This window comes from Panthera leo, chromosome B4, assembly GCF_018350215.1.
Source record: "Panthera leo isolate Ple1 chromosome B4, P.leo_Ple1_pat1.1, whole genome shotgun sequence".
Classification (NCBI taxonomy): Eukaryota; Metazoa; Chordata; class Mammalia; order Carnivora; family Felidae; genus Panthera; species Panthera leo.
Window position 1 is genome coordinate 134290468 of NC_056685.1, and position 27902 is coordinate 134318369.

The following is a 27902-nucleotide window of genomic DNA, read 5'->3' on the forward strand; positions in this document are numbered from 1 at the left end:
GCCTGTGGGTAGGGGCTGTTGGGAGACAGGCTGCAGGAGGCTGTGCTTTGTAAAGGCAGAGCTGCTGCAAGCTGGATTGGTGAGACTGAGCTCCCCATAGTAGAGACCAGTGGCTGTAGAGCAGGGAAGCTACAGGGGAATTAGGCCCTGAATGGGCAGCTACCCTGTAATAATGCCCCTCCCAGGCAGAAGAGGGAAAAGCTCTGGTGGGAATTCTACTTTAGTCTCTTTGACCTGGCCAAGCCAGGTCTGCCCCTTAAAAGAGGAGGGACACATGACCATCCCAGAACCCCCTAGTCCCCCACCACTGACAGAGCCCAAGAGAGACCTGAGTCTTGTCTCAGCTCCTCAGACTTGCCGAGTGATCCTGGCCCAGCCTGTCCCTGTCCTGTAGCTTCACTGGCAAATTTGATAATGTCTGAACCCTCCCCAGCCCTAAACTGCTTCTCTGAGGCTGGGGCCTGGTTTCTCAGTGACAGATGCCCTTCTCTCATGGTTCTTCACCATCCCATAGGTTTGCTGAGCATCCCTGTTTACACAGCCGAAGAGAAGGACCCAGTCTTCCCTATCTTCACCTCTGTCCCATTTGGCACCCCCCATCCTCCTAGGCTCTTCCTTCTACACCTTTTGCCTCTTCATCTTGGTCGATTCCTTCCTCTTCATCCTCAAAGGGGCCCAGGTTTTCCCATCTGACACCTTCAAAGAAACAGGCCGAACCACTCTGCTCTCCCCCTCTCCTTCCCTTTGATGCCGTTGCTGATTGTTGTTACTTGTTCCTGGGATTCCCCCTCAAGTCTTACTGCAGACAGAGCCCTCTCACCTCGAGGCCCAAGGGCACGTGTTTGTCCAGCTTCCTTACAGCTAGGATTCAGTCCCAGGAGCAAAGTGCCATCAACCAGATGCACCAGCCTGTGTGGGAGTTGTGCCGGTGAAGGTAGTGGCCACTGGGACCAGAGGTAGGGGGTCAGGGGTTGGGGGGTTCTAGTGGCCAGACCAACACCAAGGGTGCCCAGTGGTGGCAACAGTGATGTCTTCACTGGTGTTTTCAGCATGGTCTAGGATGTTGTTCCTGTCTGCTGAGCTTCCTAGTTCAATCTCAGGCACCCCTGGAGAGTCTGGGAGCTAGCTCCCCTGTGTCCTCTGAGGCAGGATTTCTCAGCAGTGGCACTATTTACATTTAAGGCCAGATAGTTCTTTGTTGTGTATATGAGGATGGCTGACCTGTGTGTGTAGGAGATTTAGCAGCATTCTTAGCCTCTGCCTACCAGGTGCTAGTAGCAGTCTCCAGACATTACCACATGACCCCCCCGGGGACAAAATCTCCTTGGTCCACAGCACTTGTCCCTCCTTATCCAAGCCCTACATCTTCCTCTGCTGTCCCCAGTCACTGCCCTCAGAGAGATGCTGTTGGAAGCTCCTTGAGATGATCCTTCCAGGCTTCTGGGCTGCTATGTTGTCCTGGTTCTCTGCCCTTAGTCTCAATCTGCTTTGTCTCTTCCTGATTCCTCTTTCCTTCCCCACCACTTAAATGAAGAGTTTTAGCTTCGTCTCTCCTCTGTGCTCTTTTCTGCTTGGCACCTTTATCCTCTGAGACCCCAAAGCTGATGACACCTTCCCTCTTGCCACTGATAATCCTCAGTCCTTAGGTTTCAGCTTATCCAAAACCAAACTTGTAATTTCCCATCCCCAAGCCAGCCTGATCTTTGTGTCAAACCGTGGGGTACATGTTCTTGCGTAATGCTGGAGGAAGTGACAAATCCTGAAAGATTGGGGGAGGAGGGAGAAGGTGACAAGGCACTGCGAGCAGAGGCCTAAAAGGGGAGGCATCAAAGGCACTCAGTGAAAAAGCATGTGCAACATTTTCTCCTATGACCTGTAGTAGTTGCCCAGTTTGTGGTAGATCTCTGCATATATGGTTGTCTAGTCCCTCCCTTTCCATATGAAGAACCCAGGTCCTGAGGAGTGACTTGTCTAAGACTGGTCCACTCTTGAGAGCCAGTCTCTGTTCTCCCAGCCAGGGCAAGGTGCCCACGGGGAGAGATGTTCAATTAGGTGGGATCCAGGGCCATAGGGACAATGCCAGTGTTTCACTGGGTGCAGTGCAGCCACATTTTTTCTGCAGTTTCTCCTGAGCCTTCATTTGTGCTCCCTCAGGCCACTTTGTTAGGCCCCACCGCTTCTAGGCAGATCCAGTAGGGAGTTGTGGGGACAGCGCAGAGTGGGAGGTACTGTGCCCGACCTGCTGCTTAGGTTGCCCTCTGCAGGGCGATACTCGGGCTTTGGGTTGGGAGACCACTGGACCAAACTGAGGTATGGTAGTCCGAGACAGTCACCCCTCAGTGGGGGGAGCCCTGTGAGAGGTGCAGTCCAAGGTGGCACTGCCCAACTCCATGCCTGATCCAGGGCAGGGCATCAGGGTTTAGTTTTCTGTTTCAGGGTGACACTGGTAGGTGTAGTCTGCGTATAAACTCTTCTGCATGTAAACAATGAAGAAACATTCTTGTCCTTTTTTCCCCCCAAAATAAGTCACTTTTTTCTTATGTTATACATGTTCATTATAAGAAGTAATTTAAACAATACTGAAACACCAAGAAGAAAATAAAATTCACCCTAAGTCCAACCACTCCCATAATCATGACTGACAACTCAGCTGTTGGGCCTTCCAGCCTTTTGCCCTTCATGTGAGCACATAGATCCCTATTTTTTCAATTGCAGTAGCTGCTTTGTACGGGCACATACTATATGCCAGGCCTTATGCCAAGGGCTGGCTGCTGGCAACTCCTCCTGCCTCAGGGCCTTTGTCTATATCATCTGTTCCCCTGGCTACATTAGACATGATTCCTCAAAATTTTAGGTTTCATCTTAAATGTCAGAGTCCTTTAACTGACAACCTAAGTTAGGTCCTTTGTTAGTTTCATCACCCCCTTTACTCTCCATTGATTACCTGTACCTTACCTGCTTTCTATTTTTGTTTAATGTCTGTTCTCTTCACTAGACTGGAAGCTCTGAGAGGGCAGGAACTGCCTTTTTTTGCCTGTCAGAAATGTTCAATAAATGTTGTCAAGTGAATGTGCACATGATCTCTAATCTTCAAAACTGAGAGGACACTTTTCCCTGCATTTTAGAGATGACAAAATGGGAGGCTTAGAGCAGTTAGGCCAAGGTCACACTGCATAGTGGATCCTTATGTCTGCCTCCACACAGGCTACTACGTGCTCTCCTCTTTACCTCAAAAGCGACAGCTCTGTTAACATGCTTTTCCTTTTTAACAATATATTGTCAGAGCATTTGTCAATAGGCATTTATGCACATGACCTTTAATGATATTTCATTCCATTGTGTGGATGTAATTTATTCATCCAGTCCTTTATTGGGCTTCCCAATATTTGCCCCAGTTACGTCTCTGAACTTATATATTTGCGCACTTTGAGCACTCATAACTTTTATTCCATAGGATAAATTCCTGCTGGTCTGCACGTTTGTTTACATGGAGACCAGCTGCAAGGTGGGGCAGTGGGAACTTGTGGGCGGGCTGCACGTCAGAATCCCTGCTTCACGGCCAAAACGCTCAAGCCTGGGTCACACCTTAGGAGGCCTGTGGTGGGTCTCGGGCTCTAGCATTGCTTTAAAAGTCTGCAGGAGGTTCGGAGGGACCCAGGGTGAGACCGTCGGAGTAAAGCGCTTGGTCGCGGCAGGTGCAAAGGCACAGAGGTTGTAAAATGCACTCTGCACTTGGGACAGTTCACGGCCCACGGCGAACCTCCATTTCCGCCTTTGCAAGGGGCTTGCTAGGAACGCGACTTGAATGATCGAGACTCCTCCGGGCCCTAGTGCTGGGGGCCAGGTTTGATTCTACCCGCTCTCCTAGGCAGGCTGGGCGGGGGAGCAGCTGGGAAGATGACGTAATGTGCTCATTGCGCGCTCCGGGGGCGACCCGTAAGCGGGGGCGGAGGGTGTTAACCCTTCCACCCCCAGCCGGTGGATGGACTAGCTTGCAGAGGCAGATCCACCTGAAAATGGAGCGGCGCCTTTAAACAAGGGGAGTAAGGTTGGGCTGAGGACCCGGAGCCTTCACTTCGCATTTGCTACGAGCCCTCGCGGGGCAGGGCCTCGCTATGCAAATCTGAGCTGCTGATCGATGACGCGCCATCACCCCACGCGCCGCTTCGCGCGCTGATTGGCCACGACGAGCCTGGTCCCATTGACAACAAACAAGGGGGCGCGCGGCCTGGAGGCGGGGCCGCAGAGGGCGCGGGTTGGGGCGGGGGAATCCCGCCCCGCCCCTCCCGCGCGGCGCAAACATGGCGGCGGCTGGCACCGGCCGGTGAGGCGGTACCGAGAGGGGGCTGTTGGGTGTCATGGGCGGTGGCGGCGGCACCGCCCCCGCGTCTCCCTGAGCGGGACGGTAGGGGGGCCTCCGCGCCGAGCCGGGCGATGGACGAGAGTGGCGAGCTGGGAGGTCTGGAGACCATGGAGACGCTCACAGAGCTGGGCGACGAGCTGACCCTGGGGGACATCGACGGTGAGTGGTAGGTGGGTGGGTGGGAGTGCGGGGGCGCGCGGGGAGGAAGGGGTTACGGCAGCGCGCGGGTGCGCGTGCGCCCACCCCCCGCAGCCCTGGCTCGCGCGGGAAGCATCGGCACGCGCGGTCGGCCCGGCGGAACCCAACCCTTCGGAGTGCTGCGGGTTTGGGTCCCCGCCCGGCCGCTCGGTTCTGCGGTGCCGCGTGTCCGGAAGCGGAGCGGGGGTCGTGGGGCCGGGGGCGCGGAGCTGGGGGCCTCGCGAGCGCCCTGCGGGAGCAGCCCGAGGAGAGCGCGCGGCCGCCGCCTCCCTCGCGCGCCTACACGCGCCGCGCCAGGTCCCGCTCTCCCGTTGCCCGCAGCTCCGCGTCGCACCTGTCACTCCCCGCCCGGCCGCGGGGGCGGCTTTGGGATTACCGAAATAGGGTCCCCAGGCTCCGCGCTCTCCTCTCTGGCCCTCCGGGGGGTGACTTGGCGGCCGGGTCACTTGGCGCTCTGGGAAACTTTGGGCAGGGAGCTCCTGCGGAAGCAAGTTGCTGATGAAAGCGAGCGGTGGCGGCAGAGTATGGACGCTTCTCTCCGGGATGGAGACTCGGGCGCTCCTGCTGTCGCGCTGCAGAGGGAATTGAGCAGCAAGAATTTTGAGTTGTGGCCCTTCGGGGACAGGCTGGGGAGCGGGTAGCCTTTGTTCCGGCGACCTTAACAGCGGAGTGGAAGAGCTGGTAGGAGCCCAGGGATTCTCTCTTGCAATGCTCTCATTTTGTGACCATGGAAACCCAAAGTTTGGAGAAGGTCAGTTACTTGCCCAAGGTCTACCAGCTGGTTATAGAGCCCAGTTCCTGAGCCAGTGTCACTATAGCAGGCTTTCATCTGACACTTGGGAGTGAGGAGTCCAATGAATAGGTTAATAACCATAATAATAACTCTCAGTAGTTGGGCTCTTCTGATAGTCCCCAAATTCTTTATATTATTTCACTTATGCCTCCCTACAATCCCATGGTAGACAGAGGCCAGATGTTTACTTGTACAAGGTCACTAACCTTAAATTGTCCAGAACCCATGGTCTTAAGCAGTAACTCAAGTGCATTGTGCTCATGAGTTTTATAAAGTCCTGTCATGTCCAGGATTTCACTACAGTCTTGCCCGCAGAAACGACAGCTACATCTCTGTTGTACAGATGAAGAAACTGAGGCGCAGAGAATTCTCTTCTAGGGGAAGAGATAAGTGACAGCAGTTAATTGAAAAGAATGTTTCCCATTTTGCTTCTGTAACATTTAACTCCTTGGCTTGTCCTTGCCTTCTGTTTCTGGTCGTCCTGGCAGTGAGCTAAGACCCTTAATTGAAGCCCCAAGTCTTCCCACAGATTTTCCCCCGAAGTGCTCCTAAATACGGAGATGTGTTAACAAACGGAGGAGAGAGGTTCTTGAACTTAAGAAGCACAGCTAACATGTTTTGAGCATGTATGTGCCAGACACTGTGTTAAGCACTCATACACGTGAATGTTCTCAATCCTTAACAACAGTTTCATCAGGTAGAAACATCTGTTTTACTACTCTCATCCCCTTTCATAGATCCTGAAACAGAGGCTCAAGGTGGTTCATTAACTTACCCAAGGTTACCCAGCCAGTAAGAAGTATGCCTAAGGCTGCCTACCAGCAAGCTCACCAGAAGACATTCATGTGCATTTTGCCTTCTCATTCCATAACCAGTTCCTGTTTCTCTTAGTTTGTAATGTGTTCACTTATCTAATGGTCAAGTATTAACCTTTTCCCCGTAGATTTCTGAGTAAAATGTACATTCTGGAAACTTAGTGCAGCGGTTCAGTGGCTTCACGGGTCCCCATACCAGATTTGGGAAAAAGTGACTCCCTGCCTTCAGTTGGTCAACAAGTATTCAAGTGCCAGCTGTGGTTTCTGAGCTGTAGGGAACATGAAAGATAGGAAAGAAGATTTTATGGCCTCATGGAGCCTAAGAGGAATAACAGTAAAACCGTAATGCTCAGTATAGAATAGCTTACAGTTGCACAGAGCAATAAGTGAAAGTCAACATTGAGGGAGCCGGTCAAGGCTGGCATACCAGGAAGACCACTCCAAGGAGGTGGACTTTGACCGGGTTTTGGAGCACAAGAAGGGTTGGGCAGGCTGAAGGCCAGTGGTCTGCAGTTACAAATATTCCTGAATTCTTATGCATCCGTTCCCCCTCCAGAAGTTCAGCTCCATGAGTGCCAGGTCCTTCTGTTTCCTTCATGCTGTATTTCTAGCACTTAGAATAAGTATTTGTGGACTACCTGAATGAATCTAGTGACCTTGGGCTGGGCAGGATTCTAAGTTGTACTAGACACAGCCTTTGGGGTTGGGTTAGATCAGGGGTAACCTGCCCCGTTGTTTCCAGAGCCAGTCAGGTAAGGAAGAAGAGACCATGAGAATGAATAAATATACCTTATGTGTGTGTTGGGGGGTGGTGTGCAGTTTGCATAGCTTGCAGCCTGGGGATTTCATGTCTGCCTCCTGGAAGACCAGTTGGGCAAGGTCCTTCCCTGGGCAACCTCATCTGTGCTGTAATCTATGAGTGCCCTTCAAACATGTGAGTCCATGGAGGCCACATCCATTCATTTATTCAGCACATGTCTTGAGTGGCTCCTAAGTACCCCCACGATGGACAGAGTGTTGAGGATAGCTTTGAACAAGACATCCACGTTCTCTTCCCTCTCAGTGAACTTAAATTCTTGAGGGAAGAAACACAAGAAGAACAAATCACTTAAATGAATAGCTCTGGCAGGACACGTGAAGAAAATAACACGGGTTCATGTTATACAGAATGACTAAGGCAGACTAATTCAGGTGAGGGAGGCCTCTTGGCAAAGGGATCTGCCATCTCTTTTTCAGGAGGTACCCAAGTCAGGATTTTTATGTGAAATGTCCACATTTTTAAATGGTGGCTCCAAGTGGTTGGTTGTTTTTTTTAAAGAAACATACTGTAGGCCCAACAAAGCATGATATGTCAGTTGGTCTCCAGGGCCCCCGTTCCACCGCAGGATGATCTGCTGTCCCAGGCCTCCGGTCCTCTGATGATAGAGTATCTAGGGCACTTTCTTTTATGGTGGATAGCCGCGTCATGAGAAAGCGCCTCACGTGTTGTAATAAACCAGGTCTTCTGCAAAGGCAGAGAAGGGAGAGATTTTTCCACCGGGATCAGGAAAGGCACAATGACAGAGGTGTCCTTCCCATAAGACCCAAAAGGGTGGGTGGCAGAATCATGACCATCACATGGCTGCTTTAGAGATGGAGGATTACTAGTGAGTTCTCGGACCACGCGGTGTGTATAAGGCCACGGTAGAAGATAAGGTCTGAAAGGTGTGTTGGAGCCAAACTGGGGGGTCTTCATACCTGATGCACATGTTTTGTGGAATGTGGAGAGGGACCTGCTGAGGATTTTGAACTAGGGAAATGACGCATCAATCACAGGTTTTAAGAGAATTCAACTGTGGTGATGGGCAAGGAGGATTGGAGTCAGGGAGCCCAGTTTAGGAGGGAATTGCAGCTATTCGGGCGTGAGGTGATAATACTAAGGGGGTGATGGGGTTTGGATAGGAAGTGGCCATTGTGCAAGATGGTGGACATAACAGGCTGGGGCCTCAGTGAAGACCTTGCCCTGAAGGCAGAGTAGAGGTGGAATTCTATGATCCCATCAGGGCTTTGATCCTCCGGCATTGAGACAGTTCAGAAGGCAGCAGGAAGAGCTGGCTTGGGGAGATGATAAACATTTGTCTTAAATGTGCAGTGGTTGAGGTGCTGGTGGGCGGAGGTCATCCACTAGGAAATCAGGGCCAGTTACCCAGGAAAAGGTCAAAGCTGGGGATGGAGACTGAAGAGTAGTCACTGTGGAGTTGAGGCTAGAGGTGAGAGAAGATAGAACTGGGAAGTCAGGTCAGGTGAGGAAAGTGTGATAGAAAACTGAAGGAAGGTGAACTTTTCAAGGAGTGGTTAGTGGATGCCAGGGATCATGCTGCAGAGGACAGCAGGGGTGACGAGGCCATGAAAGGAGTCATGGGATTTGGCAGTTGGGAGGTCGGCCTTTGACAGAGAAGTCAGCTGAAGGGGTCCAAGTCTAGATGAGCCAAAAAGAGGTCGGGAGTGAGTGGATGATGGCAAGTAGAGGCAGCTGTTTTCTTTGGAGAAGGGTCAAGAAACTTTTCAGTGAGCCATTTTACTTTTTGTCCTTGTGGATCGGTCTGTTCTGAACACCTCACAGAAATGGAATATGTGGCCTCCTTCCCTTAGCATGGCTTTAAGGTTCATCAGTGTTGCAGCAGAGTGTTCCCTTGTGTGGATACATCATGTTTTATTTGTCCATTCATCAGTTGACCAACATTTAGGCTGTTTCTACTTTTGAACTGTTATAAATGAAGCTGCTGTGAACATTTGTGTGCAGGAGTCTGTCTGGACATAGCCTTTTGTTTCTCGTGTGTAGAGCCCCTACCTTTTTTTTTATTTAAAAAAATTTTTTTTTTGTTTTTAACATTTATTCACCTTTGAGAGACAGAGAGAGACAGAGCGTGAGCAGGGGAGGGACAGAGAGAGAGGGAGATACAGGATCAGAAGCAGGCTCCAGGCTCTGAGCTGTCAGCACAGAGCCCGGCGCGGGGCTTGGACCCATGAACGGGGAGACCATGACCTGAGCCAAAGTCGGACACTTAACCGACTGAGCCACCCTGGCGCCCTGATCCTCTACGTTTTTTGTTGCTGTTTGTATTTTTCCTAGACCCTGTAATAGTACCGGTTATTCACTTGCTTAACTTTCTGTGTTCTCTCAATGAATTCTGCCCTAGTTCTTGTGACAGCAACTCTCAATATGAAGTTAGCTCCTTTTACCCCCTTGTCGCTCCCTCTTTTTTGCCCCATCTGATGTTTGTCTAGCTCCGCTGTCCCGCACTTATCCTGGGATTACCTTAGTCATCACCCTGGGGAGTGATAATTGAAGCCACTGTTCCCTAGGTGGTATTTTCTCACTCCCTCATTTTGATGGAGCACATCCTCCAGCAGCTTCTTCAGAAAGAGTACATTAGAAGTAAATTTAGGGTGGGGGCGGGGGGCCTTGTCTGTCTTACAATATCTTTGTTCTGACCTCATGTCAATTTGGTAGTTAGGATGAGTTTGGAATCTTAGGTTGGACCTAATTTTATATCAGAAGTTTGATGGGGCTCCTAGGTGACTCGTCAGTTAAGCGTCTGTCTTCAGCTCGGTTCACGAGTGTGAGCCTCTCCTCTGGCTCTCTGCTGTCAGCTCAGAGCCTGGAGGCTGCTTCAGATTCTGTCTCCCTCTCTCTCTGCCCCTCCCCAGCTCGCACTTGGTCAGTCTCTCTCTCTCTCTCTCTCTCTCTCTCTCTCTCTCTCAAAAATAAAAACATTAAAAGAAATGAAAAAAGAAAAAGTTTCAAGGCATCGCCCAATCGTCTTCTAGCTTCTGCTCATTGAGATCTGATACCAATTGATTCCCGATCCTTCATGTGCCAGCTGTTTTCTCCTCTGGAAGTTTGTAGGGTCTTTATCCTGGGTGTTCTGAATTCCATGGCAATACACACTGATGTGACTGAACTGTCGGTCGCTGTCTCTACTTCGTGGGCTCGGGTGGGGGTGGGGGTGGGGCTCACTGTGTCAGATACCCGCACTCACGCAGTCCTCCTGCTGGTAGCCCACGCGGTGCCCCAGCCTGCGGAGGAACTTCCTTCCCGTCCTGGAGCCTTTGGGTGGCACTGCCTTGTCCTCGGCTGTCTTCTCCCTGCGGTCAGCTCCATCTTTGAAAGAGACCCCGACACCAGCCGGCAGTGAAGGGGTACTCTTGCAGAGGTGTTGTGTGAGCCCCCGGCCAGGGTGTCCGCGTCTGGTGGGGAGTTTGGCGTGGCCAACCGGGTGAGCCAGGGGTGAGTGTTGGGAGGGTGTGGCCAACACTCCACTGGGAGGTGAGGAGAGGTGTGGAAACCAAACACGTTTCTCCGGTGAGTCATACTTGGGGAAACTGCTCAGTGAGGTAAAGCACAGATCTACTTTTCTACCCCTGTGTATAGCTTTTTCAAGACAAACTTTGTTTTGACACTTGAGTATACATCACTGTGGTTAATGTCTGGGTTGAAAGTACAGCTGTTGCTCACAGCTTATTTATTTTCTACCCGGTTTTAGCTCCTGATCTGCTCTCATCCAGTTCCATTTCCTGGGATATAAAGTTTTCCGGGGTCGCTCGCTCGAGCCACTGAACCAGTCTCCTTGGGTTTCTCCTCCCTCCCGGGTGTGTTTGGCTTTGCCCTTAACAAACACTCTCACTCACACCCTTCGGCCTAATGTTCACTGAACAGTCTTTTCTGTTGTTCTCCTACTCAGCTCATGTATTGGCATTTTTTAAAAATATATTTTTGTATTTGTCTCCACTGGATCTCTTCTGTCCTCCATTTCATAGTTGAAAAAGGTCTTAAAAAACTTTATTCAAAAAAGCGCGTTCTGATGATCAAATCGTCTGTCTGTATCTCCTAGATGCTGTCTGAGCTTGATTAACACGTGCACGAATTGTTACAACATTTTCACTGACAGGTTGCTAGATGTTGAAACAGTTGAGCTTTAATAGACGGATGATCCCGCCTAACCCCCCACCCTTCACCCCCCACCCCCCTGCACTGGCAGGCCCTTGCGTATCCATGCCCCTGCAGGACAATAAATACCATTGTCCTGAACACGACGAGCAAGTCACTCTGGAATCAGTTCATTGGTGTGTATTTCCCAAAGAGAGCTCCGCGACGCAAGGGGTGACGGCTCCTTCACCCTGCCAGCCGTAGCCCTTCTGATGTTTGAAACTCTCCAGTTGCTGTAAATTACTGTGATTACTGTGGTGATTGGGACTTAACCACTTGGAAAATATCTTTATTTTTTTGAAAAGGCAATACATTCGTGTGGCAAAATTAAAAAATGTGAGAAAGGACTGTGAAGAGTCGTGTCCCTGCCCTGCTCCCATTTGCTTAGCACCCACCAGCCCCGCCTCCTCGCAAGTAATTCATTCTTAAGTTTCTTTACCTTCTTCAAAACTTCCTTAATGCAAATATAAGCAGATAAGCATGGCTTTTAATATTTGCTCCCCTTTTTATCCCTACACAGGGAGCATGCTACAAGCTCTGTTCTGCACCTTGCCTTTGTTGTTTTTCTTTTTTTTTTTTTCACTTAACTACGTATATCAGAGATCTTTCCAGTCTTCAGGGCTGCATGGTTTTCCATCGCACAGATGTACTGCTGTGCTTTCATTCATCCAGTCCTTTTCTGATGGACGTTTCAGGGTGCTTCCAGTCCTACTATTAAAGACAATGCTGTGGTGACTAGCTTTGTACACTCGTCATTTTCACACACGTGTGGGTGTAAGCGCGGGATAAAGGACCAGAAGCGGGATTGCTGGGTCGGAGTGGGGCTGGTGATGATCTCCATCACAGATGCCACAAGAGTCAAATGATGGGGAACATATAAAAGGAAGGGGCAGGAACTAACATTCTGTTCTGGCTCCACACGTTTGTGGTTTTGAGAGACCCCGTGAAACTGCTGTCCACAGAAGATGTGCCAGTATATGCCCGCCACGGTGTGTAGGAGAGCGCCTGTGCCCGTTAGCTTCCCGGCGGAGTCTAGACTCTGGTCCCTTTATTCCGCCTGACTTTGCCACACGGGTGCCAGTTTAGAGCTCACGCCATCCCTTCTCCCTCCCCCCATAATATACAGACCCCTCCGTCCTGGCCTCCCAGTGCCTCACTTTTCTGTATTCAGGACCACTGGACAGTGAGTAGCGACCAGCTTTCTGAACGATCCCTTCCTCTGCCTCAGATGTTCCCTTCGCTTGCCTGGTACACTCGTGGTTCAGACTGGCTGACACCTCTGCTTCTTCCATCTCGTTTGCTTGCTCTCTCTACTTTTCAAATTGCCCCTTAATGTACAGCAGTTCCTTATTTTTGGCTCTCTGCTTTGGGGGACTTGAAAACTGGTTTCTTGTTTTAGGTGGTTCCATTGGGACTTTCTTCTCTGCCTGCGCTCTCTTTTATGTAGTTTCTTGGCGGCAGCCCTTGCCGCCCCCGAAATTTCAGTGCGTCCTCTCTGAAAAAATTTTGGGGGCTTTCCATCACTATAAGTGGTGTTCTGGAAGTTGCTTCCTTTCACCGTAATTCTCTTACGGCTACTTTTCACCCAAATCGGCAGGCATTTTAGGAAGTACCCTTTGTTAAGAATAGTTGTCTTCATAATACCTTCCTTTGAACCTTAAGTCATTGGTGTTCCCTAGGAGAATGTGATTCATCTTTTTCTTTATTAGTTATTGACTGTCCCTGCAGTCGCCTCTATTTTTCCATCCGTCACCAGGTTTTGAAATCACTGTGTCTGCAGCACCAGCTGTGGGCCCAGCAGCATCTAGTCAGACCTGCAGTTCGGACCTTTACCTAGGGCCTGTGTTGAGCTGGGCTTTGGATACCGTGCTGGCAGGGTAAGCGAGGACCCTGCCCTCACACAGTGTGTATGGCCCTTTACCTGTGTTGTCTTCTAAAACATTGTTGCCTTAAAAACATTTTTTTATGTTTATTTTTGAGAGAGAGACACAGAGCGTGAGCAGGGGAGGGGCAGAGAGAGAGACACACACACAGAATCTGAAGCAGGCTCCAGGCTCTGAGCTGTCAGCACAGAGTCCCATGTGGGGCTTGAACTCACGAAGTGTGCGATCATGACCTGAGCCGAAGTCGGACACCCAACCGACCGAGCCACCCAAGCACCCCAAAATGTTGTTGCTTTTAATCCTGTCTCCTGATTCTGTGGAATGTACAGATGAGAAACCGAGGCCCAGATCACGCAACTCGTAAGTGGTAGAAAGGTGGCTTCAGTCCAGACGGGTCTAACTCCAAACCCCATGTACTTTCCTTGTGTCTTGTGCCAGCCACATCTCTGTCTGATGTGGCTTCCAAGTTGCAAACACAAGATGGTGTGTGGTGGGCTAAGGCCAGAGAGACCCGGGATCCTCTGCTCAGGTACACACTTGGTGACATGTGTTTACCAAGAGGGGTCTGCTCTGTGCTAGCGCTTCAAGTGACCTTCTCTGTGTCCTGCAGCACTTCTCGGAGCCTTCGTTTCTGCTGTATGGTGGGGACTGGGGACATCTATGTCACAGGTGCTCCAAGAATTAAGGGAGCCAAAGCACATAAAGGGAAGGAGGCAGGAACTGACATTCTCCTTTGACTCTATCTGAGAATGAATAAGGAAGTTCACTTTGCAAATTGACTTTTAGGACCAAAGGGCCTTTTTTTAGAATACGGTATTTTTTCCTTTCGTAAGGGCTTTTGGAGGTGTGGTGGGCGGGACACAAAGGACCAGTCACAGAGTGCAGGGTAAAGTGTTGCACGTCTGGACCACAGTATTCAAAGGTTAAACTTGGTTGACTTGATGGAATTTTTTAAAGAGTAGCTAGATCCCAGAGCCTGGGCCTCCAGGTAAGGCTCCCTGGGGAACCTCTGTTTAGAAACTAATCCTAAACCATTGACTGGTTTGGAAACTGGAAAAGCAGAGCTTTCTGAATTCCTTAGGCCTTTGGAATTGCTAATGAATACGTGTCTAAATGTCCCTTATAATCTGGCTGCTGCATCTGGCCTGTGAAACTGGTCTGTTGGGTTCAGAGTCTGGTTTGGACCAGTGATGAAATCCCGACTGCTGAACCAGATGCAGAGCTGCCTAAGCTGGCGTCTGCTCAGTTCAGGTCCTCTCTGTCCCACAGCAAAAGGGAAACCATGCTTCTTGCTAAGTGTGAAATTGATGGTGAAGCCTTATACTTCACAAAAGGCCTTCTGATACATTTGTCTCTCTAACAGTGCTGTGAGGTAGATGCTTCCTTTTTCTTCCCATTTTGCAGATGAGACATTGAGACCGATAAAATAATTTGCCCAGGATTCCCCATGCTGATGGAGTCGGGAGTTGACTTTGGGCCTTCTAACATGGGATCCCAGATACTTTTCTGCCCCATGGGAATGAGGTGGGGTGTGTCCTGACTCAGGAAGGCTGTCTAGGAACCCCTTCTGGTCAGAAGTTATTTTGAAAAAATTTAATACGGTTTTTAAAACGTGTTCAAACCAGTTCAGCATGAGTGAGTATCTGTTATATGCCCAGCACAGCATTAGACTCTTGGGGTACTGGAGGTGAGTGAAACAGTCCCGACTTTCAGGGAGCTGACATCTAAACAACCAGACAATACAAAGTGAAATGCAACAGAGGCCATAACAGAGAAGCAAACTCCAAGTAGTGTTTTGAGCACTAAGGAAGGGAATTGGCAGTATCTTCACAGGGACTTTGACATTTGAGCTGAGATGTGAGGGAAGAATGAACAGAACTTTACAAGGGAAAAGTGTCATGATGTTCTTTTTGACAGAGTTGGACCAGACTTGGGAGTAATTTGGCACGTTCTGGGAACATGTGATTCACCGTGGGATCAAGGTTCCCAAACTGTAACGTGTCTAAGAACCCACCAGGGTGCACCTCCTGAGATCTGAGTGTGGGAAGTCTGGGATGGCACCCAGGAGGGACACCTAACTAGTGGAAAGGTGGATCAGAGGAATTTTCTTGTGGAGGTACCATATAAGCTGAGGTCTTCAGGCTAGATAAAGGGGCAGGAGAGAGGAGTCATATTCTAGGCCGAGGGAACAGCCCTTTGGAAAGGCATTTGGGTGTGTGGGTGATTTACAGACTACAATCTTGATAACTGTGTTTGTTATCTTTCTCAAACATGCTTTTGACCCGGTCCCTCCCTGTTGTGCTTCAGTGTGCTCTGTATCAGTCTGGAGGCTGGGTGGTGAGTCGCAGAAACTGCGTCTGGCTAGCCTGAACAGAAAAGGAGTTTATTGGAAGGACAGTGGTGCGCGGACTGACCGGAAAGCTGCAGAGCCCGACTTGGAAAATGGGCCCGAACCAAGGGAGGCTCAGGAGCTAAGGATAGCCTTAGGATAGCCTTAGGAGCTAAGGATAGCACAGGGGCAACAGGGTTAGGACCCCACCGCTGCTGCTGTCCTGGGTCACTCCAGCAAGAGTCATGCTCCTGGTGCGGGTGTGCATGAATCAGGGCTGCCTGGTGGGAAGCCTCACCTGCCACCGAGACCACTCACGGGGGTTCTCCGAAAGGAAGAGCAGGGTGCTGATGGGAGGGTTGGGTTGAATGATGGACAAACAACGAAAGTGGCCAGTGTCCACTGCATTTTCTGTGCCTCTCCTTGCCTCCAAAATAAGATCCAATGCCTTATGGTGCCATTAAGGCCTTTTAGAACATGACTGTAAGCCGCTCCACTTCTCTACTCTGTTGCACGTTCTCTGCCCTTCAGCAGCTTGCAGGGCATTTCCTGGTGGTGTGGTGGTTTTTCTCAGCCTGTTCCCTCTGCCTGTCATGACCTTCCTTCTCTCTTAACTCCTAAAACTCTTCATCCACTGCCTGCCAGTGTGGATCAGTCCTTCCTCTACCCTCAGACAGCCTTTCCTTTCTTTTTTCTTTTTAAGTCTTTTTTATTCTTTAAGTAGGCTCCATGCCCAACGTGGGACCTGAACTCATGATCCCGAGACCAAGAGTCAGATGCTCCACCAACTGAGCCAGCCAGGCGCCCCCTCTGACAGCCCTCTCTTTGTGAGGCACTTGTCTGTTCTTGCCCTTGTCACAGTGGAGGAGAGTTGGTTGGGTTTTCCCTTTGAGATGGGAAGGTGGGGAGGGAACCACACCCCTTGGGAATCCTTGCCCTGGGCTGGGACCCATGCTAGGTGCTCAGCATCCTCCAGCCCCCAGCAACATAGCACACGGTGTCTGTGGGTGCTGGGTGGGTGTTCATAGCACAACTTAGTAATCTGCTTTGTGAGTATTTGTTTTGTCCTTAGTCTCAGGGAGGGCAGTGAGTGGAAGGATGGGATGGCGGGTTGTTGGGGTCTTTCACCTTTGCCTGACTGGTTTTAGAACCGAACAAGGTTGAGATCCCCTGCTGTGGAGACTGTGCCCCCAGGAGAGTCGGGAGGGTGGTTCAGCTTGCACCTGACTTTGTTGACACTCGGTTGGTTATCTGGCACCATGAAGTGCGATGCCCTTGTCTTCTAGAACAGGACAATGCAGGATTGGTTCCTGGGAGTCTTGCTGTCCACATCTTGCTCACCTTTCAGTCTCTTGTTCCAGGAGAGTGAAAGAGCAGCGGTGCAGGGTGGGAGCAGGTGAAGACAGGAAATACAGGAAGACCTGAGATGACGCTCCTGCCCTTCCCAGGTGGGGGATGTGGGCTCTCATTCATGAGTGAGGCACCCAACGAGCATCTGCCTGATGCCAGGGTCTGTTTGGTGACATCCATTCAATAATGGAGCCAAAGCATCTGTACAGTGTGGTGCCTGAGACTTGACCTCAAATTACAGCTCCACTACCTGCCGACTGGGTGACGTAGGACAAGTTCCTTAACCTCTCTGTGTCTCATTTTCGTTGTCAGTGCAGTGGAAACGATAATGGTATCCGCCTCAAAGTGTTGTGAGATGAAATGAGGAAACTATGCAAAGCGCTTAACGCAATTGCTGACGCACAGTAAGAGCTTAGTAAATGTTAACAATTACTGTACTATTTTTATTATTGCTACTACTGATTGCCTCAAGATTTTTCTTATTCTCAGAGTCTAGTCCTGACCTCTTTCTAAGAGCAGACATTGCAAAGTCCTAAATGGAAAAAGAGGGACAGCCTTTCAAATGTGGGGTGCCAACAATCTGATGCCTCTAACTTGCCTAAGGATTGGGAGGCCTAGGTTCGCCGGCTGGGACCCAGGGTGGGGCTTTTGCATGGGTGGTGCGGCTGGCTGGCTTACTGACTGCAGCATTGTGAGGCCTGGGCCGTGAGGCCGGGCATCCACGATGAAGGACTTCCGGAGAGGAAGCCCCAAGGTGTGGTTGTTGGGGCAACTTCTGGTGCAGGGTGCTTGTGAAAAGAGCACAGTCTTTGGAAGAGGAAGAGGACGAGGTTCCTACCTCACTGCCGCTCGCTTGCCCACCTGCCTAAGACTGTGTGCAAAATCACCCCCTTTTTGGACTTGGACTTGTTTCTTCCTGTGTAACCACCACCATCACTTTTCAAGAACTTATGTGTCAGGCACTGTTCTAAGTACTTTACACGTATGGACTCTTTTTTAAAATAGGACTTGAAACCACCACTTCACAGGGTAATTTGAAGATATATACCACAGTATGTGTGAAAGTGCCAGCCAGGTGTTAAAAGCAAAAACAACTGGGAGACAGTGCTAATGAGGTTCTCTTCCAGTAAAAAACAAAAACAAAAAACATATTTAAACTTTGTGTATAAATATATACTCACACACAAACAGGTAAATAGCAGTAAAAATCAACAACAACAAAGGCTTTTTAAGCAACATGCTATCTATACAGGTTCTTCTTGCATTGTGCACCTCTTTATCTTAACACTTGGTGCCTGGCCCTGGCAGATGTTTGCCCAGGGTTTCGCCATCAGAACATGTGCCTCTTTTGAAGCGTTTAGTTTTGTGTCTGGCGCATAGCAAACTCAGTTAATGTTTCTTGAATGCGTGTCTTAAAGGATGTGTCTTTACTGATTTAAAAAGACTGTTCTAGAAAGAGCATCTTGTCGAGGCGGAAAGTCTCATTTGGAGAATAATTTAATCATTTGGGTAGGAAGGTGTGCTCACAAACAAATAGCCAGGCAAAAATATCTCTCCCCTGTTCCCTCGGTGAGTCAGTTACATGCATGCTTACCCTGAGATTAACCTTCCATTAGCTTTGAACTTAATATTGGAAGTAATGAGATGGATTACATAAGCACCCCCCTCGACACCCCTTCCCCCAAATTCTCCTTACTTTATTGTCACTCCAGGTCTCTCTGCATCTTTCTCCCAAGTGGTGATGAGCATAACTGTAAAATCTAAGAAATGTTTGTTTTGTAGAGGAAAATAGCATAGAGGAGAAGTTCAGACCTAAATACAATCTCAGTTCAAATCTTGGTTCAGCCACTTTGTAGTTTATGGTGTGGGGGGGGGGGGGCTTGGACAAGTTATTTAATTTATTTGAACCTTATTTTCCACACTTATTAATAATACTGGTCTCAGGGTTTATATAAAGTACTAAGTATCAGTGTGATAGCTATTACTGTGTTGTCCACACAGAATCAATATGAAATGAATTTGATTTTAGTCATAACCACCTCTGTAATTTTTTTTTTAATTTTTTTTTTTTTAACGTTTATTTATTTTTGAGACAGAGAGAGACAGAGCATGAACGGGGGAGGGTCAGAGAGAGAGAGACACAGAATCTGAAACAGGCTCCAGGCTCTGAGCTGTCAGCAAAGAGCCCGACGCGGGGCTCAAACTCACGGACCGCGAGATCATGACCTGAGCCGAAGTCGGCCGCTTAACCGACTGAGCCACCCAGGCGCCCCTGTAATTTTAAATAAAATGTAAATGTGATTTCCAGTTAGAAAATAAGTTTATTAGTTTTGTTTCAGAGTTATTTTTGCTTTTAAACATCAATAGCATGACCACTGACTTTTTTTCAGGGGTTAAACTCGAATCTAACCTGGAGATGACACCCTTTAGTGTTTGTTGTGTTAAAAAAAAACAGTAACAACAATAACAACAAAAACAGGTGTCTGGTTGGCTCAGTTGGTTAAGCGTCCAACTCTTGATTTTGGTTCAGGTCATGATCTCATGGTTGTGGGATCAAGCCCAATGTTGGGCTCTGTGCTGGGTGAGGAGACTGCTTGGAATTCTCTCTCTCTCTCTCTCTCTCTCTCTCTCTCTCTCTCTCTCTCTCTCCACCCCACCCCCCCGTGTCTCTCCTCTCACCCTGTCCTCCCTCTGCCCCTTGTTCACTCGTTCTCTCTCTCTCAAAAAAAAATTATTATTGTTTAAAAATTTTAAAAACAACACTGAAAGAATCAAATACATTTTTATGTTCTAGATGTATGGACAGGAGTTTATATGGACAGGAAAATAAATGTAAAATGTGTATATATCAGAGTTTGGATTATTCCCATACTTACAAGAAAATTAGCCTCAGGGAGATTTTTTTCCAAAGGCAGCACAGCAGTTACATTCACAGATTCATGGTTCGGTTTTGCTAATAGATAGCCAGGTCTTCTTCAGCCAGTACTCTTTGAACTTCTACTTGGGAATCCCTTTTCGGTTTGGCCTTCCGGTTAGTTCTTGGTTTAGCTTTTTTTTGATATTCTGCTTTTCTCCCTTAATATGATTCTTTGCCACACTTCCTTCACACAGTCTCCAGGAGGTGGCCTGTTTCCCAATGTGGACCATCTTTTAGAACCTCATATATAACCAGACCTTTTCTTTAATCAGTTTTCAGAAGATTCTCTTCATCAGTTGATGAAGTTATCCAAGTTTCTGTTTCAGCTATGCGGATATCCTCTCAAGTCGGAATTCAGCCCTGAGTTTGTGCTCAGAATGATACTTAATGCGTTCACAACGTTAGGGGGTTCTGGGGAAGCCAGCAGCCCCCTTGTACAAACCAGCATGAGCAGCCGCTGAGCCAGAGGGATTTCTCTTCCCAGAACATTGTTGGATGACTCACCGTTCCTTCTTTAATAAAGAGAAGGACCGAGTTCATCACCATGAGCTATAGAATAACCTGTCATGATTTGATCCTGACTCCTGCCCAGCCCGGTGCCCTGGCAGTTGTCCATTCTCTTCAGCAGCCCACTGTGCCAGCTCTGTGCCTCCAAGCCTTGGTTTCTGAAATTCCCTGGGCCTAGAATTCCCTTTGTGTGCCCAGCAGCCTTCGGTCCAGTTCCCACAAGAGGCCGTTCCACCTGCACCTTCCCTGTGTCCTCCTTGCTGCTGTGATTGTGAATTTTTTATCATCTCTCGAGGCCAGCACACAGTGGGTGCTCCACACGTTTTAATCCTTTCACATTTACATACCCACTTCACCAAAAGTAGAAGCTTTGCAGAAATAGCAGATTTGTCCAGATTTCCCAGGATAACCTGAATTTCAGAAATATCTTGTCCCATTGTGAGGTGACATGTCCCTTCCAGTTTGGGTTCAGAAAGCATAAATGCCATTTTTACAGATCGCATGAAAGTTGCTTTGGGGAGCATTTCAGTGAATTGATGCCAGTGTTTTTAACTGCCAGAATGGTTAGTACTTGGAGGAGTTTAGGGGAGTGGAAGATTTTGTCCATGTGCTTGTGAAGCATAATCTATAAGAAAAGCATTAAAAAATATACGTTCCTGTATGTAATGTGGCAAGATAAAATTTTTTGAATATTAAAAACCTACTCTTAGCTAACATATCAGCACATATCAGAGATTTGTTAACATTATTAATGAGAAAACCATCAGGATGACAAAGCTGGATCAAAAGAGAATGTAAGAAACTGATATTTACATAGTTTTTACAAAAAAGGATGCAGGAATAAGATTGCAAGTTTAGATGCAGAACTGGTTAACGTCCTACAGGGCAATACAAACAAAGTTTATCTTTTTTACCAGAGAGAAATCATTCGCAATCTAACAATTTTCTACAAGTGAACATCTAACTTTACCTAATCTGTGATAAATAGCAGGTCAAAACAAGTTTGTTTTGGGGTGCCTGGGTGGCTCAGTCGGTTGAGCGACTGACTTCGGCTCAGGTCATGATCTCACGGTTTGAGAGTTCGAGCCCCGCATCGGGCTCTGTGCTGACGGCTCAGAGCCTGGACCCTGCTTCTGATTCTGTGTCTCCCTCTCTCTCTGCCCCTCCCCCTCATGCTCTGTCTCTCTCTGTCTCAGAAATAAATAAATATTAAATAAAAAAAAACGAGTTTGTTTCCACAGAGCATCGGATGACCTTTAGTAGGCACGGTAAGTACTATTACCTGTACTATGACTTTAAAGGGACACAGTATGATATGTGTATATATATATCTCCATACACACACACTGCTTTGTTTTCAAGTTTTGGATAATTTTTCTTAAATCATAATTGGGTTTAAAGTCATAATTGACTTTAAAGGGACACAGTATGATATGTGTATATATATATCTCCATACACACACACTGCTTTGTTTTCAAGTTTTGGATAATTTTTCTTAAATCATAATTGGGTTCAAGAACTCAAAGATGGCTGGGTCTGAGGTAGAGAAGAGTCCTTGTTGAAAGTCATTTAAGTGGTTTTGAAATGGAATTGTGGAATTCAGAAAGGAAGAGGGTGGTAAGGAGCAGAAAAGGTGTGCTATGGCAGTCACATTCAGGAAAGATCTCCTCCCCAACTCCCCTCCCCTCACAAAGGCATGTACGGATAAAAGGAGGGGGTATTTTTCCCCCAGGTGGATGATGAGCAAAGGTGAGTGGGAAGTGAAATTCCTAGGAGTAGGAGGGAGCAATTGGCAGGAAGTTTTGAAACTTGTGTTTAAGAGATTTGATTTGATTTGAAAGACTGTTGGACCAACAAGATTCTCACAGAAGACACTTGTCACTGGGTAGGAGGCTGTGGTTGAAATCAAGGCAGAGTATGGAAGTGAAGCAAAGAGGTAACTGTGATACCATGAAAAGAGGCTTGCCGGGAGTTCATAGTAAACTTAGGGCAGAGGGAAGAAGAAGAAAGAACAGTTGAAGGGGGTGCTGAAGATCACTCTCCTGGTTGAAACTGAGAGCTGGCTCAGGTCTCCTGCTGTGTTGGACCAGAGAGTTCAGGACTGGCCAGCTGGGACTTTTTGAGGCTGCCCCTAACATCCAGCTGGGCAGATAGGAAGAGAGAGATATAGGGAGAGGAGACCAGAAGACCATTTGAGAATGACTTTGGCTTCCCTTTGTGCTTTCTTTTTCTCTTAATTTTCAGATGTTTTATTTTATTATGTAATATTTGATATATGCAGTGACACATTTCTGTGTTATGAAACACAGGCATTTGAGAACCCCCACCTCCCTGCCCAATTTTCTTTTGTGGTTTCTTTGCCAGTAAAAAGAGTTTACTCATCCCTCGCTTAAAATATAGGATGCCTGAGTCACTAGTTTGCCATCCTGTGTCATTCAGCCCTCCTCCAGACTCCCTGTCCCCCAGGAAGGTGACCCAGAATCCCCTTGAAGTGCATGATGCTGTCCCTGTGCTCTGAGTGTTTTAGCAAATGTGCCCCCTGGTGTTTGAAGTGATTTTAGGCACCCGGTTGCCTGTGATAAGTGTCCCTATGTTCCTTATATTCTTGCATTTCAGGGTTTCTGCGTTGATGGGTTTAGTCAACAGCCCAGTTCTTGAACTGCTCTCCTGGGTGACCTGAATGGGGGTAACTAACATTTCAGGTCCCGAGAACGCAGTGGTGATCACAGATAGCAAAATGGAGGAAGGAAAAGTTATCTATTGACCCTCAGGTGTGATACTGGTTTGATTTTTTTTTTTTTAATGTTTATTTATTTTTGAGACAGAGACAGAGCATGAATGGGGGAGGGCCAGAGAGAGAGGGAGACACAGAATCTGAAGCAGGCTCCAGGCTCTGAGCTACCAGCACAGAGCCTGACGCGGGGCTCGAACTCACGAACCGTGAGATCATGACCTGAGCCGAAGTCAGACGCTTAACTGACTGAGCCACCCAGGCGCCCCTGATTGATTTTTTTTTTTTTTTTTTTTTTTTGATCCTAGGAGGGAAGATAAGATCTTCAGCTTGAAAGCAGGATACTTGTTTCTTAAGCGCACTTGTTGTGAATTAACTTTTGTGATTACCTCCCTCTCGCTCACTGGTTGTGGTCCATCTGATTCCCATCAGCCTGCAAACATCATACACCATACTTATTTCTGTGTTCTTATGCCTGTTGGCCAGATCCAGTGTGAAAGATTAAATGAACAACACATGAAGAAAGTTTAGGTGAATATCCTTACAGTCTTTGGGATGAAGGACTTTTTAAGTGTAACACAAAAACCATGTCATTTCATTACACAATATTAGCATTTATATACAGTCAGTTCTGCCATAATGCAACATATACCTTCATTAAAAATCATTGCACTAAGGGGCGCCTGGGTGGCTCAGTTGGTTAAGTGTCCGACTTCAGCTCAGGTCACGATCTCGCGGTTCGTGAGTTCAAGCCCCACGTTGGGCTCTGGGCTGATGGCTCAGAGCCTGGAGCCTGCTTACGATTCTGTGTTTCCCTTTCTCTCTGCCCTTCTCCTATTCACTCTCTGTCTCTCTCTCTCAAAAATAAATAAAAATTTTTTAAAAAATGTTTTTAAAGAAAATAGCCATTTGTCATCCCTAAGTGGTTAAATTCTAATGGGTTGATACAATATGATACGACGCAGTACAGTGCTGTGGGGCTCTCCCAAACCATCACGTTCTATCCATCATGGCTGACACGGAATACTTTTCATATTTTATTAAGGGAGGAGGGTACAAAATACATCTTCAGTGTGACCCCATTTTTGTAAAACTGCTCACACACACATGCATGCTCGTGTAGAAAGGACACATGGAAACATTGACTGGATGTCTCAGGGAGGTGGAATTGCTGGGTGACTTTATCATTTAATTATTTTCTGGAATTTTCTATGGTGAATGTTACTTTTACAATTTTATTCTATTTTTAATTTTTTTACGTTTATTTATTTTGAGAGAGTGTGCACATGCACAAACGGAGGAGGGGCAGGGAGAAAGAGAGAGAGAATCCCAAGCAGGCTCCGCGTCATCAGCACAAAGCCCAATGTGGGGCTTGAACTCACGAGCTTGAAATCATAACTTGAGACTGGATCAAGGGTCCTACACTAACCGACTGCACCACCCAGGTGCCCCACTTTTACAATTTTAAAAAAGACAGTTACTTTCAAACATTATCTAACACAAGGTGGGTAATAAATACAAAATATAAGAATAAATGACCTACTTTGTAAAATCGTGCTCTCAGCACCTAACTGGGCTAAGTAGCAAATGGCCACTGAAGGATTGTTGGCTGACTGCAGTTTGGAGGCCATGTTACCTCATTTGGGGCTTTAAATTCTTTATTCCTGACCAAAGTTAATCTGCCCAGATTTCAGGTCACCTCACTCCCAGGTAGATCCTGCTAGCTGGGCTGGACAGAGTGCTTTATGTTACCTCCAGGTTGCAAGCTCCATTAAGTGCGTGTGAACTTGGGGTGTCTTTGGATGAGGCTCCAGAGTTGTTGCAATGCACAGGTGATAGCTGCCGCCTCTGATTTTGGTTACCTGCTTTTAAAGGGACCAAAACCCAGGTGTAGTTTCTTGGGGCCCAGGTTACTTTATTAAGCAAACTTATCCCTTTAAGAAGCACCTAAAAAACAGGAGTGTGGGGGCACCTGGGTGGCTCAGTCAGGCGCCTGACTTCTGGCTTCGGCTCAGGTCCTGATCTCACAGTTCATGAATTCAACCCCCACCTTGGGCTCTGTGCTGGCAGCGCAGGGCCTGTTTGGGATTCCCTCTCCCTCTCTCTCTCTGCCTCTTCCCTGCTGGTGCGTTCTCTCTCGCTCTCAAAAATAAATAAATGAACTGTAAAAAACATGGGGGTTACCTGGGTGGCTCAGTCAGTTAAGTGTCCGACTTCAGCTCAGGTCATGATCTCAAGGTTCATGAGTTTGAGCCCCACATTGGGCTCTCTGCTGTCAGTGTAGAGCCTGCTTCGGATCCTCTGTCCCCCTCTCTCTCTGCCCCTCCCCTGCTCTCTCTCTCTCTCTCTCTCTCAAAAAATAAACTAAAAACAAACAAAAAACAAAAGAAAAAACCAGGACTGTGGCTTAGTTGGAGAGGGTAACCACCAGGAGCATCAGTACCAGGTAAACTACAGTTTGCAGGCCTGGAGCTCCAAGGAGACCCAAGTTGACTGGCCCTCCACTCACCATGCAGGTTCTGGAACTTCATTTTTCTTTCTTTTTTTTTTTTTTTAAACATTCAGTTATTCTTTTTTTTTTTTTTTTTTTAACGTTTATTTATTTGTGAGACAGAGACAGAGCATGAACGGGGGAGGGACAGAGAGAGAGGGAGACACAGCATCGGAAGCAGGCTCCAGGCCCTGAGCCATCAGCCCAGAGCCCAACGTGGGGCTCGAACTCACGGACCGCGAGATCGTGACCTGAGCTGAAGTCGGACGCTTAACCGGCTGAGCCACCCAGGCGCCCCTGGAACTTCATTTTTCAAAGCCCCATAAAACCTGTGCCTTCTCCAGGCTTCCCTTTTCTGGGTTTCATGGCTCTCGGCGGAAATGAGAGCCTGTGTGATTGCAGCACTCCAGTGATCGGAGTGGGGAACACGAGGCATTACGATGCTCCCACAGGGTACGGCCTGGAGCTTTAGCGCAAAACTGCACCCGGGGTGGGCCTCCTGCACCCTGGTTCTCCAGGCCTCGTTCCGGTTGGCAGGGCCTCCCCGTCTCTGTCACTGCAGACCAGATGGGGTTCCGGGGAGGCCTGGTGTGCCCTGCTGGAGCAGGGGCTCAAAGAGCCTCTTCCCGTTACTTCTTCCTTCAAACGCTTGGTCTTAATGGGCCCCTCTGCGCCGCTCAACCCAGTGCCTGTCTGCCTGGCTGCCTGGCTGCAGATAACACCACCGGAGCTTGTCGTGTGGGGGTTGAAAAGAATTTATTTTTTTAATTTAAGCAGTTGCATCCCATCTGCCTACACACTCTCAGCCTGCTTTGTGAACAAGCTTCGTGACCTTTGCAGGTTACTTCGCTGTGTCAGCCCCTGCCTTTCTCCAGGAAAGGCTTTGGAGAGCACTCAACCAGATGGGATCGGGGAGCCAAGTGCCCAGGCAGTAGGTGCTCTGGAATTGCCACTAATAGGGACCTTTGTAAGGGTCTGCCCCTTGCCAAGCACTTTGCACAAATTATCTTTGTTAATCCTTACAACAAAGAAACGGAATGAGTATTCTTTTTCTTTTTTAATTTTTTTAATGTTTATTTATTTTTGAGAGAGAGAGTGCGTGTGAGCAAGCGGGGGAGGGGCAGAGAGGTGGGGGGGGAGACACAGAATCTGAAGCAGGCTCCAGCCTCTGAGCTGTCAGCACAGAGTACAACGCAGGGCTCAAACTCACGAACCATGAGATCATGACCTGAGCTGAAGTGGGGCGCTGAACCGACTGAGCCACCCAGGCGCCCCCCGAGTGAGTATTCTTAAGGGAGCCTTTTGTGGTGAGGAAGCCAGGATGTAGAAGGGTCACTTACCCTTCACACACTAGGTGGCCTCCTGAGACCCACCTAGTACCAAAGCCCGAGCCCACCTACCAGACCTCTGGCCTCTCTTGCCTTGTGTCCACCTTAGCTTTCTACGGATGTGATGTTCTTTTGGCTCACAAACCAGGCCTCTGTGTTGATTCCCCAGAGTTGGGATTTTTATGGGAACTCTGGGAAGCTCAGCAGATTATACTAGGTTTCTCTTAAGCATTTTCTTAAAATTTTTTTAGAAATCTTGTGTTGTCCTTGGAATGTGTCAGCACTAAATTGTGTTTTGTTTAAATTTTGTGCTGAGTTTCAGGACATTTCTTAGTTTAATTCCTGGACGAGGAATTGGAATTGGTTGGTACCAGTTACAACGTGGCAATGTGCCCATTTCTCCCTCCCACGTACAACAGGCTGAGTGTAGAGGGGACGCGGCAGGGTGTTGAGGTGTTGGTAAATAATACCACTACGTAGTCATTTAATCTTACGAGATGCTGTTTTGCCAGCAGGTCGAACTGCTGAGCTTCAGTCCTGTGTGGTCACCCTGGAAACCCCAGTAGCTTTCTGCTTGCCTAACATAAGACTCTTCGTAGCCCAGACCCGCTACCTCCATATAGAGCGTGTACACACACACTGTTAAAGACCTGGGAGGGACTCGCTGGTGGACAGTTTGGGGGAGTGAAAAGAAGTAGTGGCTTTTTTTGGTTTGTGCTTGGTTTGGGGAATTTTGGTGACTAAGAGCATCGTGCGGCCTTGAATGTTTAGAGAGGAGGGTGTACAGTTCAGGAGCAAGCAGTAGCCACTTAGGGACGTACTGGAAGGGGGAGGAAGTGAAAACAGTGGAAAGAACTGTACGTCTGAAAATACCTGGGACAAAGCCGAGGCCCCAGACTTCTAATGGGGACCAGCCCTAAAGGGAGGAAGGAGTCGTGATATGACTTGTTAGTTGTGGATTAACTTGGGTTTGGGCAAGTTTTGAGGAGGACGAATTAGGGTAAGAGGCCCTGGAGGCAGGCTTGAGGCCCTTTGGGCTGGGAATTTAGGGGTCCCAGGTACTTAGAGCATGATCTAGACAGGGGCCATGGCTTCCAGGTGGACATCCCCTTGGTCTCACAGACTCCTTGCCCAGAGAGAAGGGACACAACCAGGGGAGTATCGGGGTGGGCCCCCTAGAGCATAGAGTCCAAGGCTGGGGTTGCTCTGCCCTGACCTGGCAATGCG

At 48.3% G+C, this 27902-nt stretch overlaps 1 protein-coding gene across 1 annotated transcript in view; it reads left to right on the forward strand.

Annotated features, from left to right (window-relative positions):
- The first annotated feature begins 4138 nt into the window (after positions 1-4138).
- SREBF2 (sterol regulatory element binding transcription factor 2) overlaps positions 4139-27902 on the forward strand; it is a 58201-nt gene continuing 34437 nt past the window's right edge. Inside the window, 2 exon segments of the mRNA XM_042947970.1 lie at positions 4139-4151; positions 4154-4522. Coding sequence (XP_042803904.1) covers positions 4139-4151; positions 4154-4522 — 382 coding nt within the window.